The following is a 17,342-nucleotide window of genomic DNA, read 5'->3' on the forward strand; positions in this document are numbered from 1 at the left end:
ATTTTATATATATATTTAATATAATTTTTATATATATTTGTATATAATATATAGAGACAGTTCTTTTTTATAGATATATGTATATATAAAATTATGGTACGTGTTTTTCCCCAGATTCCAGGAGAACCTGAGAAGGACTCCTGACCTTTCTCCTCTGAGCTTCCCCCACCTCCAAGTCCCTCATTCCTGCGGGTCCCAGGGGGGCCCGCCTTGGGTGCCCCATGCCGGGGGTGGTCTCCCTGCAGGGGATATTCCCGAGGGATCCATGGGGAAGCGGAGCTGTTTGGAAGCTCTCCCGACATTCAATCCCTGTGCAGGTGTGGAGCTGCCGGCCCTGGAGCTGCCACGTACCTGTCACAGCTGTGGGACCCCCAGGGACACCCCCAGGGACACCCCCAGGGACACCCCCAGGGACACCCCCCGTACCTGTCACAGCTGTGGGACCCCCAGGGACACCCCTGTCCTCACCCACCGCCATGGGGCCACCAAACTCCGCTTGTTCCATCGCTCCCAGTGCCTCCCAGTGACTCCCAGTCCCCGTCCCACAAGGACACCGCTGTCCCCACCATGAGGAGGGCGCGGTCCCCTCGTCCCCTCCCCTCCCAGGTATCCAGATGAGTTTCCAGCACGTTTTGCCTTTTATTTCCACGCAGTAACACTCACTACAGCTGCTACCTACGGCAGGGAACGCACGCACACGGGCACGGAAAGAAAGAATAAATTAAAATGAGTTGTCATAAAAAACCCAAACAATGAACCAACGGAGAAAATGAGGGAGGGGGGAAGGGGAGGGGGAGGAAAAGGTGGAAAATGATAATAAAAAGGCAAATGAAGAAGGGGGTGGAACATTTCCGGTAGGACGTGTTGGTTGGATCTCACGGACTCCAGCGCCGAGGAGGATGCGCGGTCCCGGGGCCGCCCTGGCAGCCTCCTCTCCCTCCTCGGCTCGGCGGGAGCTCCCCGAAAAGCCCCTCCGAGGGACGCCCCGGGGGGACGGGGGTCGGTCCCCGCCCGGGCCGGCGCCCCGGGGAAAGGCCGCGGGCGGCGGCGGCGGCTTGGGCGACGTCCCTACAGTCCGGTCGGTGCCGCCGCCTGTGTCCCCCCTTCCTGCCCCGGGGTCCTCTCCATGGTGGCCGCACCAGGAGCCTGTCCCTGCCTTAGTCGTTCGAGGTGACGTCGATGTCTTCTCCGCTCGACTGCTTGGTGGCGAGGCGCCATCGGTTGATGTGGTGCGAGCCCTTCTTCTTCTGGTCCGAGTCGGGGCCCTCCTCCTCCAGCTTCTGCCGTTTGTATTTCGTCCGCCTGTTCTGGAACCACACTTTCACCTGGGACACGGAGAGACGGGCGCTCGTGGGGTCCTGGCACAGCTGGCCCCGCACGGGGACGCCGCTGCAGCCCGCAGGAAGCTCGGTTTTCCTTGGAAAACTGTCCCTCCCTGTCCCTCCAGGAGCTCCCACAGCCACCCTGCCCTGCCTCAGTTTCCCAAGGCAAGGTGGGACACGGGGGACAAATGTGGTTGCTGCCACCTCCCAGCCCTGCTCGGCTGCACATCCCAGCCCTGGAGAAACCCCGGGGGGTGAAGGACACTTCGGTGACACCTCAGACACGGGACAGCGGCACAGGGGACCCTCACTGCCGCACCCAGAGCCCATCAGCCTGAGCTGAGCTGTGCCCGGCTGGGCAGAGAGCTGTGGCAGCAGCCAAAGCCGGCCCTGGTCCGGCTGTCACTGGTGCCAGGATGCCACGGGCACAGCGGCCGTGGCTCCAGTGACCACTGGGATGACACTCGGAGCCATCCCCGCACCTCCAGCCAGGACTGTGACTACAATTATCGATCATTAATTGACCACACTGAGGTTTTTCCACCTTTTCCACCTTTTCCACTGTGCTGGTGCCAAACACCATCCCAGGAGCCCGGAGAGGCAGCGGAGTCTCCGTCCTTGGGGATCCCACCCTCCTCACCTGCCAAGGCCCCAGGAATCCTGATCCAACTCTACAGTCCTCGATCCCAGCCCTGGGAGCATGGGCTGGGGTGGGGGGTGGACAGGGCAGCACGGACATGGGGCAGTTTGGGAGGCTGAGGGCACCCACACGGTCAGTGGTGCAGCGAGGGACGCGGGATGCCGGAGGCAGGGATGCAGGATGCTGCAGCCAGGGATGAGGGATGCTGGTGGCAGCGGTGAGGGATGCAGGATGCTGCAGGGAGCAGCGTGGATGGGGTGAGAGATGTGGGAATGCTGCAGGCAGGGTTGTGGGGTGCTCCATCAGGGAATGAGGGATGCTGCAGGCAGTGGGGAGGCATGCTGCAGGTCGGATGCTGCAGGCAGGGGTCCAGGATGGGACGCAGGATGCGGGATGCTGCAGGCGGCAGTGCAGGATGTGGGGTGAGGGATGGCAGGGGTGCAGATGGGATGCAGGATGGGATGCAGGATGGGATGCAGGATGCCTGCTGGGTGGTGAGGGATGCTGCAGCTGGGATGCTGCAGGGAGCGGTGTGGATGCCTCGGGCAGCAGCACTGGGTGCTGCGGGCAGGGATGTGGGGTGAGGGATGGCAGTGGGGTGGGATGCTGCAGGCAGCGCTGCGGGATGTGGGTGCTGCAGGTGGGATGAAGATGCCCCAGGCAGGATCCAGGATGCCACAGGCAGGATTCAGGGTGCCCCAGGCAGGATCCAGGATGCCCCTGGCAGGATCCGGGATGCCCCAGGCGGGCTGTGGATGCCCCAGGCAGGATCCAGGATGCCCCAGAAGGGCTGTGGACGCCGCCGGGCTCCCAGGCCCGCAGCACTAGGTGCCGCTGCTCGGCCGCCGCTGTCAGCCCAGCCCAGGCTGAGCCTTCTCCCGCTGCAGCTGTTCCTGATCCTGCAGCCGCTGGCACCGCTCCCTGCCAGGATCACCGGCCCTTTTCCCACTCTCCTTCAGCGCCAGCCACGGGCACCGCCTGCTCCCTGCTCCGGAGCCTTCCCGGCGCGGCACGGGCCGGCATTCCCATCCCGCTGGCCGGCATTCCCATCCTGGGCCTGCATTCCCATCCCGGGCCGGCGTTCCCATCCCGCGGGCCGGCGTTCCCATCCCGGGCCGGCATTCCCATCCCGCGGGCCGGCATTCCCTGGAGCCGCAGCCAGCACAGCAGCAGTCCTTGACTCTCCGGCCGCCCCGCCTCTGGGAACAGCTCTTTGTGCCACCGGGATGTGTCCTGCCCCCGCCCGGGACACAGCCCATTCGCTCTCCTACCTTTGGGGCATTCCCGGAGCAATACCGAGCTGGCGCCTTCGGTTCAAGCAGCGCGGAGCGCTTGGCAAACTTTAATTAAAGCTCGCGGCCCTCTGGGAGCGGGGAAGTTGCCTTATCCCCGAGGTGTGGAAGGGGAAGCAGGGCAGGAAGCAATTTACCCGCCGGGGCGAGGCTGGGTGGGAGCAGGGAGGGAGAGCGGCGGCTCTGCCCGGCTCCGCTCAGGGGCACGGCCGGTCCTGCGGGATGAGGCTCCCCGGGATTCCCAGCCGTCCTAGCTGCGGGAATGGGGGTGTTTCCAGCCTGGAGGAGCTCCCTGGCCCTCCGATGCCGCATCCCTCACTCCAGCGGGCCGCAGCCACAGTGGGGAAAGCGTGAGAAGCTCGCAGTGGGCACTGGGATCCCCTCCCAGCTGCCCCCTGCGCCGCTTCATCCCGACTCCAGGAGTAGCTGGTTTAAACCTCCGAGCCCGGGGTTTTATCGCTTCCCAAATTAACCGTTCCCATGCCGGGGCTTGTGCATCCAGCTGCAGTGACGTGCCAAGCTTCCAGCCCCGCCATTCCCGGCGGGAATGTCCCCAGGTTCACCTCCCGCCCCGTGCTCCTGCTGCAGGATGGGGACGGTCCCGGGATGGCTCCCGCATCCCGGTCCTGCCCCACCCATCCTGCCCCGGCTCCCATCCCTGGGTTTCCCTGCACATCCCCACCTGTGCAGTGCCCCGAGGGCCACCACGGCCACCGGGACATCCGGCTCTGCTCCGGGAATGCCGATGGCACCCGGAGAATCAGCCCTGGCCCGAAGGTGACATTGCCATCACCACGCTGGGCACAATTAAAATCCGGTGGCTCCGTGTGGAGCTTCCCTGGGCAATGCCCCAAAGGCTGAGAGCGCTGGGATGCGTCTGGAGGGGACAGAGAGGGACCAGCCCTGCCATCACCGGGTGACAGCGCTTGTGCCCGGCTGTCACCCAAAGTGCCACCACCCCCAGTGCCAGCGCCGCACCTCCGCCTGTTCCTGCTGTCCCCGCTGGGACTTTCCTCCTGAAAACACCCCAAAACTTTTGGGAGTTTGCTTTTGGGGACAGTTTCCGGGGGAGGGACAGCTGCCGGCCCTGGGCTGAGCACTGCAGCCGCTCTCCAGCCCTATCTGGGCATCTTTCTCCTCCCATGGTTCCCAGGCATTCGCTCCGTTAATTATTAATTATTAATTATGGAGCGGCTGCGATTCCCAGCGGGCCTCGAGCCCCCAGCCAGGGCTGCTCCATTCCTGCAGGGACAGCTCCAGGAGGGGACACTGGGATATCCAGTGACTCCGTAATCATCCAAAGCCAGGAGGGGACACTGGGATATGCAGTGATTCCACAATCACCCCAAACTTCCCTCTGGCAGGAGCCAGGGAGAGGCCTTTGCTTTGGGAATGCAGATTTGAGACCCCGAATGGGGTCTGCCAGGGGTGGAGTGGCTCTGCTGGGAATTCTGGGCTCCATCGCACCAGAGGAACCCAGGGAAGTGCCTTCCCAGCCCAGGGTGCTGCCTTGGGAGGTGAAGTGACCTGGTGCCATCAGCGCTGGGCACGGCGAGGCGATGCCCATCCCGACAGGACACAGCACGGTGCCCCCAGCTCGTCCCACTGCCAGATCCCAGCCCGGCACACCAATCCTGGAGTATCCACAGTGCCTGGAATCCCCGCTGATCCCAGTGCCACCAGTGCCTGGAATCCCTGTTGATCCCAGTGCCACCGGTGCCTGGAACCCCCAACACATGCCCGGCTCGATGCCACCCGGCTCACCCCCCCCGTGCCCCCCGTGTCCCCCATCACACCCAAACCCCACAGACGGCTCCTCTCGCTCAGACCATCCCACCTTCCCTCCGGAGCCCTCCCTGCACCTGCTGCACCCTGACCCCACTTACGGAACCCCTGGATTTGCCTCAGGACCCTGAGCTGCGTTTTGTTCCCCCCGTCCCTTTGATTTTGCCGTTCCCTGGGCCTGTTGCTCCGATCTTATCCCAAATTAACACCGCTCCTTGGGAGGAGAACGGCTGGGAAGGGGTTAAACCCCTGCACCGTCCCCACCCCATATCCCAAGGCATTTCCCGATGCTGGGCAGGACCTGAACCCTTCTCACCTTCCCTGGGCTGCTCCAGGTGCTGCTCCCCGGGTGGGGGACCCGGAGCTGGCACAGCCTGAAGGACAAAACTCCCTTTTCCGGAGGGAAAAGCAGCTGGGAAATAGGGCCAGGCACAGCCATAACCTGAATCCTGTCTGGGAATTGTTAAATCCATGAAAAAAATCGGAAAACCCCCCAAACTGTGGGTTTGGGTGTGGGGCCCAAGGTGAAAACACACCGGTGTCACACCGGGATGGGTGTCGTGGACCAGGGGGTTGGTTTTCCATGGAAACTTGATTCCATGCAGGATTTATCACCGAATATATAATTAATAATAATAGTAATAGTAATAATATCCTGCTTTTGGCACGGCCGCCAGCCCCTGGCCGTCCCACTCCTCCAATCCCAATACCTGGATGTACATCCCGAATCCTGTCCCTCCGCACACTGGGATTATTTCCCTCCAGGTAATTAAAACAGATTTTTTTTTTTTTAATTATTTTTCCAAAACCACAAAACAGAAGGGAAAAGGCTTTCCCTGCTGCATGAAACCTCTGCTGCCGCATGCCCATTCCCAGATGGATCCTGAGGCCGTGGGAAGGACAGGAGCCTTTCCCAGCCCTGCAGCCGCCTCCCGTTATCCCCGCGCTCGCTCCCTGCCAGCAGCAGCAGCTTCCCAAAATCATGGAAACACCAAATAGGCTGCAGCACATAAAAAAATGAAGATTATAAATATCTGCATGGCCTCTTTCCACTCCTGAGTCTCCCTGGGATTTCGGTTCGGATGCCGCTGCGTTTCCCCAGTAAATCCCATTATCGCGTTTGGGCTCCGGGCGATGCTGGAAAAGGCCAGGGAATGGCTGAGCTCCCCCTCGGGCATCCCACAGCTGCCCTTTCCACCCGGACAAGTTCCTGGTTGTTCTTTGACCTTTGGGTTTTGTCCTTTTTTCCCCTTTTTTCTCCGTTCCAGCCCAGAGAGGTGACGGGAGCAGCGGAAGGGACCCGAGCCGGGTGTCAGCGCTGGGCCCCACGAGCCGCGGGCTGGGGGTCGGGACAGCCTTGCCCTCGGGATTCCCACACCCTCTGGATTTGGGGGGTTCGGTCCCTGCTTCCCAACATCCACACCTGCTCCTTGCCGCCGTCCCTGTGCTGGTGACATTCTCCTCCCAGGGACTTCCCGCTCCCAGGGATGCGTTTGGGGGTTTTGTTTGGCAGAGCCTGGGCGAGGATGAGCCAGGCGGGCCCTGGGAACACCCACGGCTCCAGCTTTATTTCCCAATTAAATTAAAGCATAAAAATTCAATGAATTCAGCACATAGGCCCAAGTACCTCACCAGAATTTGGGGAAAACTTTCTCCCCCCCGCTCAGTTATTGAATATCCCGGGAAACAGCGCTGCTTCCCTGGAGCATTTGGGAACAGCGACTACCGGGACACCGGCCTCGGGCACACAGAGGTGCTCAGCCCCAATTCCCTCATTTTCCCCCAGCTCTGTTCACTTTTCCTTTCATCCTTGTGCTTCTCCTGGGTCTCCTGAGATCTAAATTCCTGGGAAATGTCTGTTCTGATTCCGAAAGCCTCATCCAAAACCAGCGCCCCTCGGCAGCACCGTCCCCACACCCATCCTGCATTCCAGGTGTTGGTGCACAGACCCGGAGCTGCTCGGCTGAGCCACGGTTTTCCGGCTTTCCCGGGAAGGCTTCGGGCTGCTGCTCCTTTCCTAACCGGATTTTTAAACCCATAAACTGCTCCCAGGGAAAACACCCCAAGCAGGCGAGAAACAACACCGGAAAACCGCTCTGGAGCGCGGGATGATGCCAGAGCTGCATTCCCGGCCCCAAACCTGCCACAGCGACCGTAACACCCGAATGCTGCCACGCAAAAAACCCCAAACCCACCCCGAGGAGCCCAGAAACACCCGCGGGGTCTGCCCGTGCTGGGGCTCCTGGGCAATCCCAGCTGGGATTTCGCAGCAGGAGCACCGTGCGGGTCTGGTGCTGCTCCGAGCGGCCGGTGCCGAGCTGCTCCCGGGGCTGGGATCCCGGGACACAGCGGGACACAGCGGGACAGGAGTGGGACAGGCGGGTGGCGGTACCTGTGTCTCGGAGAGGCTGAGGCTGCTGGCCAGCTGCTTGCGCTCGGCGCCCACCACGTAGTGGTTCTTCTCGAAGGCCCTCTCCAGGCGCAGCAGCTGCGACGGGGAAAAGGCCGTGCGGATGCGCTTGGGCTTGCGGGCGAAGGGGCCGTGCAGCAGGAGGCTCTCCTGGGACACCTCGCTCCCTGCGGGCACAGAGCGGAGTTCAGCACCAGCACCCCCAGCCCCCCCGCTGCAGGGCGATATTGTGGTGGCCTCCTCGCCCTGTGGCACGGGGAGGGCACAAAAGGGGAATTGAGGGGTTTTGGGCGCCTTCCCCACCCTAAAATTGCAGCGTTTGTCCCGCATTCTCCCTCTTGGCTCCTCGCAGTCCCACGGTGGGGTTGGACACAGCGCCAAAGGGAGGGGAGGGAGAGAGAAAGAAAGAGAGGGAGAAGGGATGGACGGGGAGAGCAGCGGGAAGAGGAAAGAAAGGGGAAGAGAAGGTGGGAGGCAGAGAAAAAACTGAGAGAGGAAAAGAGATTATAAAATAGGAGAAAGACTGAGAAAGTGACAGGAAAAAAATAAAAAAGGAGAACTAAGAAAGAAAAAAGTGGTGGGGAGAAAGAAAGAGGGAAGGGGACAAGGAAGGAAAGAGAAGAGAAGTGGGAAAGCAATAAAAAAAAGAGGGAAAAAAAGAGAAAGAAAAACAAGAAGGAAAAGAAAGTGAAAGGGGAAGGAAAGAAAGAGACGAGAAGTGGGAAAGCGAGAAAACAAGGAAAGAAGCAAAGAATAACGAAGGAGAGAAGCTGCGCCGCAAGCGAGCGAAACAAGGTAGAAAGAAACGAAAGCGAGGAGAGAAAAAGAGAATTAAAGGCGGAGAGAGAAGGCAGGACAGAGGGACGGCGCGGGAGAGCGGCGGGCCGGGCCCGGGGGCTGTGGGGGACCGGGAGCCCCGCGCGGCCCCGGCCGGAGCCGCTCCCGGGGCCCGAGGGGGCCGGGCCGGTGCCCCCGAGCGCCGCCGGCAGCGGCCGCAATCCCCGGCGGAGCCCCGGAGACAAGCGAGGGGTTGGTGGTGAGCAGATAAAACTAATCCGGGCTGCGGGACCCCCCGGCACCGCGGCGGGACAGAGGGGACGGCGATGGAGGGGAAACGGAGACAGAAAAATGAGAAAATAAAAACCGAGGGAAAAAAAACAACCAAACATGGGGGGAAAGGAAAGAAAAGGGCGCAGATAAAGAAAGGGAAAGGAAGAGGATAGTAAGAAACGGAGAGAAAGAAAATAAAGATAAAAGAAATAGAGACAAAACCAGAAGATTCAGAGAAAGAAGGAAAGAAGGAAGGAAGGAAAGAAAAGAATGAAAGAAGCAAAAGAAGAAAGTGAAGAAAAGAAAGAAAAGGAAAGAAAGAGAACAGAGAAATAAAGAGAAGAAACGGAATAGAGAGAAAAATCTACGGAACCAAACAACGTCTCGCTGCGCAGCCGAGATCCACCGCACCGAAATCCTTCCCTTCGTTCCCGGGAAGGAGAAAACCAAATTCCCGGCTCGGCTGCGCACGGAGGCGGCGGCGCCGGTCCCGTCCCCGGGAGCCCCGCGATGCTCGGCCGGGACTCTGCGGGGCTGCCCCGGGTCCCCGGCTCTGCCCGGGCACGGCCACGGCCCTGGGGCTGCGGGAGCGCTCCGGCCGCGGGTGTGCAGAAGCACCGGGTGTGCAGAGGCACCGGCCCCGGGTGTGCAGAAGCACCGGGTGTGCAGAGGCACCGGCCCCGGGTGTGCAGAGGCACCGGGTGTGCAGAGGCACCGGCCCCGGGTGTGCAGAGGCGCCGGGTGTGCAGAGACACCGGCCCCGCTGTGGAGCGCCCGGGGCCCCGGCCGTGCGTGCGGGCACGGCAGCAACAGGTCCTGCCCCCGGGCCCCCCGACCCCCGGGGAAGGAGCCCCGCGGCTCCGCAGCCCCCGGGGCCGCCGCCAGCCCTCGGCCCGCGCCCCCCGCAGCCCCCGCTCACCTTGGAAGCGGTGGCCGAAGAAGCGGTTCCGCAGCACCCAGGGGTAAAAGTTGAGCGGGTCGCGGTGCTGCGGCCCGAAGAAGGGGTGCGGGTGCGGCAGGGCCGAGCCCCCCAGCTGGGGGGGCCCGACGGGCAGCGCCGGGTGCCCCACGGCCTCGGGGAAGACGAGCTCGGCGCTGCCGTACAGGGCCCGGCCGGCGGCTCCCTGGAAGCCGGGGGCGAAGGCGGCGGCGTCGGCGGCGGCGGCGGGGCCGGGGTAGGCGAGGGCGGCGGGGCGCGGGGGGTCCTCGGGGCCCAGGGGGGTGTCCTTGCCCACCAGGGACTCGATGGTGAAGCAGCGCTTCGCAGACGGCTGGAACATGGTGTGAGCCGGGAGCGGGGGGGGCCGGAGCGGGGCCGGTCCTGCGGGTGCGCGCGTGTGTGCGGTGTGTGTGTGTGTGCGTGTGCAAGAAACCTCCCCCTGGGCACGGCACACACGCGGACCCGCACCCCGCACCCCTCCCTCCCGCCCGCCCCCGCCCCGCCGCCCACCCGCGGGCGCCCACGCAGCCCCGAGCCCCGGGCGGCCGCTACAAATACGGGCGGTACCTGCGGGGCCGGGAAGGGGCGGCCTCACCTGAGCCCCGCGGCCGAGCGGGGAGGGCGGCGGAGGCAGGGCCGGGGTGGGAGGGCAGGGGGAGGCACGGACGGGATGGGAATGGGACGGGATGGGAGAGCAGGGAAAGGCAGGGATGGGATGGGAGAGCAGGGAAAGGTAGGGATGGGATGGGGAGGGTAGGGCAGGGGAAGGTAGGGATGGGATGGGATGGGATGGGATGGGATGGGATGGGATGGGATGGGATGGGAGGGACGGGCAGGGGAACGTAGAGGAGGCTGAGGCGGGTAAGGACAGGCAGGGGAAGCAAGAGGAAGCAAGAGGAGGCCGGGGGAAGACAAGGGCAGCCAGGAAGAGTCAGAGGAGGCACAAGGAGGCCGGGGGAGGCAGGGGAAGGCACGAGAGGTAGAGACGGGCAGGGGAGGACAAGGGGAAACAAGGAGAGACGGGGGAAGCACGAGGAGGCCGGGGGAGGCAGGGGAGGACAGGGGGAGATGGGGCAGGCAGGGGAGGAAGGGGAGGCAGAGGAGGCAAAAGGACGCAGAGAGCGCCCGAAAAACTGGACTGGAGCCGCTGCCGCAGGCGCGCCGCGAAGTTGTGGCGGAGGGGCTCCGGCTGCGGGGGGGGTTCCCTCCGTCTTAAAAAAAAAAAAAAAAATTAAAAAGATCTTTTAAAATTCCTCATTTTTTTTTTCTTCTTCCTTTGGTTTCCTTTTTTCCTTTTTTTTTTTTTTTTTTCTTTTTTCTTTTTCTTCGCGATTTAAATAAATAAACCAGCCCTGCCCGCAGCGGCGGAGCGGAACTCCGGCCCGCGGGGGGGGAGAGGTGAGGCCGCCCCCGCCCCTCCCGCGCCCCGCGCAAGCTCCGCTCCCTTCCGCGTAACCCCTTCCAAAGGCAGGACCTTCCCCCGGCCAAAACCTCTTCCCACGGCTCCAATCCTGCGCTGGGAGTTAAAAAAAATATATATATATAAAGCGCCAAGTAAGCGGCGATTTTGGCCGTTTTGCCCCGGCGCGGGGGGATGCGCGGGCGCGCAGCCCCTGCGCGGGCCGGTCCCGAGTTCACTCCGCAGTTTGGCTCTGCTCGGAGTTTTGTTGGCCCGCGGAGGCGGGGGCCAGCCCTCCCCTCCCGCACAAAGGGGGTTGAAAGTCTATTTTCCACTTGGCTGGATCGAAATACTCCGCGCGGGTTCCTTCCCCCCGCGGAGAGGAGAGCGCTGCTGCTGCGCACCCGCGGGCTCTGCGCGGACGCGTTCCCGCAAGAGGCTGCGGGAAGAAGGATGGGGAGAGGAAAGGAAAAATTACACGAAATCCCAGAGAAGTGAAAGCCTAAAAATGGAGCGAGAGCGTCGGCAAAGCGTTTTTTTTAATTTTCATTTCTGCGAGAGAGAGGGAGAGAGGGAGAAAAAATAATCGACATTTTAAATCTATTATAAATAGATTTAAAATATATATATTTCCGGGTTTTTTTTACTATGAGAAATGGAAATAAAGAAGCGGAGTTGGGTGAGAGAGCTGGTGGAGAGGGCAGCGGGAGCGGAGCGGGGAACACCCGCGGCGGATGGGGATGGGAAGGGGAAGGGATGGGGAAGAAGGGGAAGGGGAAGGGATAGAGATGAGGAAGGGGAAGGGAAAGGGATGGGATCGGGAAGAGGAAGGGGACACGGGGACAGCTCGGCTCAGTCGCGGAAAACTGTGCCCGGCTCCGGACCGTTTGTGGAATTTCATTTAAATCAATTTAATCCAATTGAATTGAATTGAATTTGTTTTTTTCTCTTTTTTTTTCCTCGACCTTTTCTCTGCCCCCGGGGCCGGAGGGGGGAGACGCGGCCCCTCCGCCCCAGCCCTGCGGCAGCCGCGGGTGCGGAGCGGGCGCTGCGGGATCCGCGGCCCCGGAGCGCGGCGCGGGGCCGGGATTTCGTTTCGTGCGGATCTCCCTCGGTTTGAGCATCTTCTGCGGGGGGGAAACGGGAAAGGCGGCCGGGCTCCGGCTGCTTCCCGTGGGATCCCCGCCGGCGGCATCTCCCCTCGGCGCCCTGGCTCCACTGGAACAATTTTTGGGAGGGAGCAGCTTTGGGGGTAGATCGCCCTCTCGGGAATTTATAAATCTTTCATCTGATTTATTTTTTTCCCCAATTCGCCCCGGTGGTTTTCGGTCCCGGCTCCGTGTCCAGGCGAGGCTGCTCGGATGCTCCGGAGGGAACCGGGGAGCTGCTGCGCTGAAACCGGTGGAGAACCCCAAATTTATCTTTAAATTTCCTTTTCCCCTCTGCTCCCAGGCCTGCTCCCAGCTCCAGCATAACTCAAGCAGGATTTTTATCCTTTCGGGAATAAACACGGACCCGCCGAGCAGGGGTCTTGCTCCGGCTCGAAGTGCCCCTGGTTCATTGACAGAAAACTTTATCCGCGGAATTCGCAGGAGAGGGGAGCCGGGATGCTGCCTTCCCGCTGGGTTCCGGCCGGGAGCAGCTCCGGGAAGGGGAGAAAGGCATTTTCCTTTCTAACGAAAGAGCCGCGGCCGTGCGAGCGCGGCCGAGGAACCGCAGGGGCCGGGCAGGGGCGGCTGCACCGGGATCGGGGGTGCCGGGGGGGTCTGTAAAATCCAACCGGGGGATCCTGCAAGGAGCAAACGGAAGAGGAGGGAAGGAGAGGGAAAGAGGGGCAGGACAGGCACCGAACGGTGCCCGTGGGTTGGGGGTAGAGGGTCATTTATGGGGTGTTTGGAGTGGCAGAGGGACAGCGGGGCCACCCCTGTGCCCACGTCCATCTGCACCCCCAGACTCAGCTCCCCGCCCGTGCCTGGCCCCGGAGCAGGGAGGTGTCCCCGGGCCGGGCCCGGCAGGTGCTGTCCCCTCGTTAATCGGTAACGCCGCGGCCCCGGCATCAAAGGGCACCGTGTGGAAAATCGGCCCCGGGCCCGGAGCGTGGCCGCGGGCACGGCTCGGCCGCCGCGTTAAAAGTTGACCAGACTTCAAAGCGCTGGATCATTTCCTGCTCTGCTCTCCCACCTGCTCTTCCCGTGGGCACAGCTCCTGCCCCGGCCGGATTCCTTCTCGCCGGCCAGCAAGGGCAGCCCTGAAGGGGAGAGGGGGAAACGGGGGCGTATTTAGGGCTGGGAGGTTGAGGAGGTCCCTTCCCTGTTTTCCTGGCTTTTATTTTATTTTATTTTTAAATTTTTATTTGGTTCAGGAATATTCTGAATTGGAATAAGCTGTCCCTGAAGCCAGTGGCTCCCAGCAGGTTGTTCCTGTCACCTCAGTGTCCCTTTTTAAGGTGGTTGTGTCAGCTGGTCCATGGATGGAGGGAGGGAGGGAGGGATGGATGGAGGGATGGATGGATGGATGGATGGATGGAGGGATGGAGGGATGGAGGGAGGGATGGAGGGATGGAGGGATGGAGGGATGGAGGGATGGAGGGATGGATGGAGAGATGGAGGGATGGATGGAGGGATGGATGGATGGAGGGACGGATGGATGGATGGAGGGATGGATGGATGGAGGGATGGATGGATGGATCAGAGAATCACAGGATCAGAATATTCTTATTGGAAGGGACCCACAGGGATCGAGTCCAACTGCTGGCCCTGCACAGGACACCCCAACAATCCCACCCTGTGCCTGATGGATGGATCAATGGAAGGATGGATGGATGGAAGGATGGATGGATGGATGGATGGATGGATGGATGGCTGTGGTTTATGGGATCAGGCTGACTGAAGGAGGATCCCACCCCGAGTGTGGGAATGGGAAGCCACCCAGGTGCCCCAGTTCTGGGCTGGGAGAGGCTGTTCCAGCAGGGAAAGAGGCTGCTGGGTTCTCTCCCACCTCCACAGGGCTCTCAGCAGCTTTTCCATGGGGGCTGCATCCAGCCTCCCCTCTCCAAACCCTGCCCAGGCACCGTGGGATCTGCTGTGACCTGGCCGGGCTCTGGGCACGCTCAGGGCTGGGACATCCTGAGGGTCCTTGGTGGGGACACAGCTCTGGCTCCGGTGGCTGCAGCCACGTCGGGAACTGGAATTGTGAGCCTGCAAAGCAAACGGGATTTGGCAGCCAGGTCCTTGCAGACATTGAACATCCAGCTCCTCACGGGATCATCTCCAGCCTGGGAACACCTCCAGGTGCCCATGGCCTCGGGAAAGCCTTTCCAGGAGCTGGGCCACCCTCAGCTCTTGGTGGCCGAGGCTGCCCCTGGATAGGGACTGCTCCGGTCACTCCTGCCCAGTGCAGTGGCACAGGACAGGGACTGCTCTGGTCACTCCTGCCCAGTGCAGTGACACAGGACAGGGACTGCTCTGGTCACTCCTGCCCAGTGCAGTGACACAGGACAGGGACTGCTCCGGTCACCTCTGCCCAGTGCAGTGACACAGGACAGGGACTGCTCTGGTCACTCCTGCCCAGTGCAGTGACACAGGACAGGGACTGCTCTGGTCACTCCTGCCCAGTGCAGTGACACAGGACAGGGACTGCTCTGGTCACTCCTGCCCAGTGCAGTGACACAGGACAGGGACTGCTCTGGTCACTCCTGCCCAGCAGTGACACAGGACAGGGACTGCTCCGGTCACTCCTGCCCAGTGCAGTGACACAGGACAGGGACTGCTCTGGTCACTCCTGCCCAGTGCAGTGACACAGGACAGGGACTGCTCTGGTCACTCCTGCCCAGTGCAGTGACACAGGACAGGGACTGCTCTGGTCACTCCTGCCCAGTGCAGTGACACAGGACAGGGACTGCTCCGGTCACTCCTGCCCAGTGCAGTGACACAGGACAGGGACTGCTCCGGTCACTCCTGCCCAGTGCAGTGACACAGGACAGGGACTGCTCTGGTCACTCCCGCCCAGTGCAGTGACACAGGACAGGGACTGCTCTGGTCACTCCCGCCCAGTGCAGTGACACAGGACAGGGACTGCTCTGGTCACTCCCGCCCAGTGCAGTGACACAGGACAGGGACTGCTCCAGTCACCTCTGCCCAGTGCAGTGACACAGGACAGGGACTGCTCCAGTCACCTCTGCCCAGTGCAGTGACACAGGACAGGGACTGCTCCGGTCACTCCTGCCCAGCAGTGACACAGGACAGGGACTGCTCCGGTCACTCCTGCCCAGCAGTGACACAGGACAGGGACTGCTCCGGTCACTCCTGCCCAGTGCAGTGACACAGGACAGGGACTGCTCTGGTCACTCCTGCCCAGTGCAGTGACACAGGACAGGGACTGCTCTGGTCACTCCTGCCCAGTGCAGTGACACAGGACAGGGACTGCTCTGGTCACTCCTGCCCAGTGCAGTGACACAGGACAGGGACTGCTCTGGTCACTCCCGCCCAGTGCAGTGACACAGGACAGGGACTGCTCTGGTCACTCCTGCCCAGCAGTGACACAGGACAGGGATTTTGGGAAAGCCATTCAAACCCCATTAACGCAAAGTGCTGTGTAAAGTTTGGGCATTTTGGGACCTTCCCCTGACCTTGTGCCAGGCCTTGGGGCCCCCGTGTGCCCTGCCTGGCTGTGATGCCCTGGTTCTCCCCCAGCAGGGCCCATGGAATGCTCTGGAACACCTGGATTTGGGGCAGTATCAGCGTCTCCAGCTCGTGACAGGACTCGTGGCAGCAGCACTGGTGCCACGGGGAGCGGCAGCACACACAGCTCCAGGGGTGGCATCACTGCCATGGGTGCCAGACAGGGGACATGGCCCTCCCTGGGCTCCTGGAATCCCTGGAATCTCCACAGCGAGGGATTCAATCCAGTCCCCCAACCCCAAACCGAGCCTGGGTTGTTGTGCTGGTCCCTGGGGTGGCAGCAGTGGTGGCTGCGTGGCACTGCCGTGGCCTGGCTGGGAGCGGACGCCTCCCCCATCCCTGATCCTGTAAATCTCCTCAGGGCGTTGTGGTGAGGAGCTCCCTGCTCCAGCACTGATTCCTGGGGTTAATTTTGTGGGTTTATCCCACTGACAGCACCAGGAAGAGCTCAGGATCTGGGGTCAGCCAGAGCTCCCCAGCGCTTTTGGGGTGCAGATCGGTGTGGCAGTTCATGTCCCAGCAGGGACCTCCCGCCAGGGCTCTCGGGTGGCAGCTCAGAAACGCTGTCCCACGCACGGCGGGGCCATAATTCCAGCAGAAATGTCTTCCTGGGAATTTCCCCACAGGAAATTGCACCTCCAGCCCCGGCAAGGCTTCAGGAGCTCCCCCTGTGACCCCACATCACCCCCCCAGCTCCTGCTGGCCCCGCTCCAGCAGCCAGGAAAGGAACATTCCCTGTGGGACTGCACCGATGCCAGGGCCAGGAAACCATGGACAGAGGAGCTGTGGCCACCTGGATCCTGGGAGAGCGTCCCCAAAACCCCGTGGGGACCTCGCAGGGTCACATCAGGGGGGATGAGCAGACCTGGCTGCCCTCGCCTCCCTGGAATTCCATTAAATGGCACTGGGACACTGCACCAGCCACCAACAAATGTCCCTGATGGACACCAAACTTCCCAGCACGGCCAAACCACTGCTGGGAATTCTCCTGCTCTCCTGCCTCCCTTCCCATGTGGAGAACTTCCCTGTTGGAAGCACCTGGATGCCTTCTATGGAAATGCCTGGGGCGGCTTTTCCTGTGGCACCCAGGAAAATCGATACAGGAATCATCCAGGGCGTCCCTTCCAGCTTTGGGGACACCCTGGGGGCACCTCAGAGCCGGGGGGGGGGGGGGGGGGGGGGGGGGGGGGGGGTTAAAGCCAGTCCTGGGGTGGAGCTGCCCCATCCCGACCACGGAGGGAACGTGCTTTTCCAGAGGGTGCTGCTGGGTTCTGCTGGGTCCTGGTGGGTTCTGATGGATTCGGGTGGGTTCTGATGGATTCTGGTGGATTCCGGTGGATTCTGATGGATCCTGGTGGATTCTGATGGGTTCTGGTGGATTCTGGTGGGTTCTGATGGATTCTGGTGGGTTCTGGTGGGTTCTGATGGGTTCTGGTGGATCCCGGTGGATCCTGGTGGGTTCTGATGGATTCTGGTGGATTCCGGTGGATTCTGATGGATCCTGGTGGATTCTGGTGGGTTCTGATGGGTTCTGGTGGGTTCTGGTGGATTCGGGTGGATTCTGATGGGTTCCAGTGGATTCCAGTGGATTCTGATGGATCCTGGTGGATTTGGGTGGATCCTGGTGGGTTTCAGTGGATTCTGATGGATCCTGGTGGATTCTGATGGATTTGGGTGGATCCTGGTGGATTCTGATGGGTTCTGGTGGATTCGGGTAGATTCGGGTGGATCCCGGTGGATCCTGGTGGATTCCAGTGGATCCTGGTGGATCCTGGTGGATTCTGATGGGTTCTGGTGGATTTGGGTGGATCCTGGTGGATTCTGA

At 61.6% G+C, this 17,342-nt stretch overlaps 1 protein-coding gene across 1 annotated transcript; it reads right to left on the reverse strand.

Moving 5' to 3' along the window:
• Nucleotides 1-619: 619 nt before the first annotated feature.
• On the reverse strand, nt 620-9,909 carry LOC116444641 (homeobox protein EMX1-like). Its single transcript, XM_032110201.1, has 3 exons — nt 9,419-9,909; nt 7,432-7,616; nt 620-1,325 (listed from the first exon to the last, which is right to left on the reverse strand). Exons 1-3 carry the CDS (start codon nt 9,777-9,779, stop codon nt 1,158-1,160), a joined length of 714 nt encoding a protein of 237 aa, XP_031966092.1. The 5' UTR covers nt 9,780-9,909; the 3' UTR covers nt 620-1,157.
• Nucleotides 9,910-17,342: the final 7,433 nt, after the last annotated feature.

This window comes from Corvus moneduloides, chromosome 5 (genome assembly GCF_009650955.1).
Source record: "Corvus moneduloides isolate bCorMon1 chromosome 5, bCorMon1.pri, whole genome shotgun sequence".
Classification (NCBI taxonomy): Eukaryota; Metazoa; Chordata; class Aves; order Passeriformes; family Corvidae; genus Corvus; species Corvus moneduloides.

Coding starts and splice junctions, on each gene's coding strand:
- LOC116444641 (XM_032110201.1), bottom strand. CDS start 9,779: ATGTTCCAGCCGTCTGCGAAGCGCTGCTTCACCATCGAGTCCCTGGTG. Junction 7,617..9,418: donor CTTCGGCCACCGCTTCCAAG/GTGAGCGGGGGC, acceptor CTGTGCCCGCAG/GGAGCGAGGTGTCCCAGGAG. Junction 1,326..7,431: donor TCAGCCTCTCCGAGACACAG/GTACCGCCACCC, acceptor TCCGTGTCCCAG/GTGAAAGTGTGGTTCCAGAA.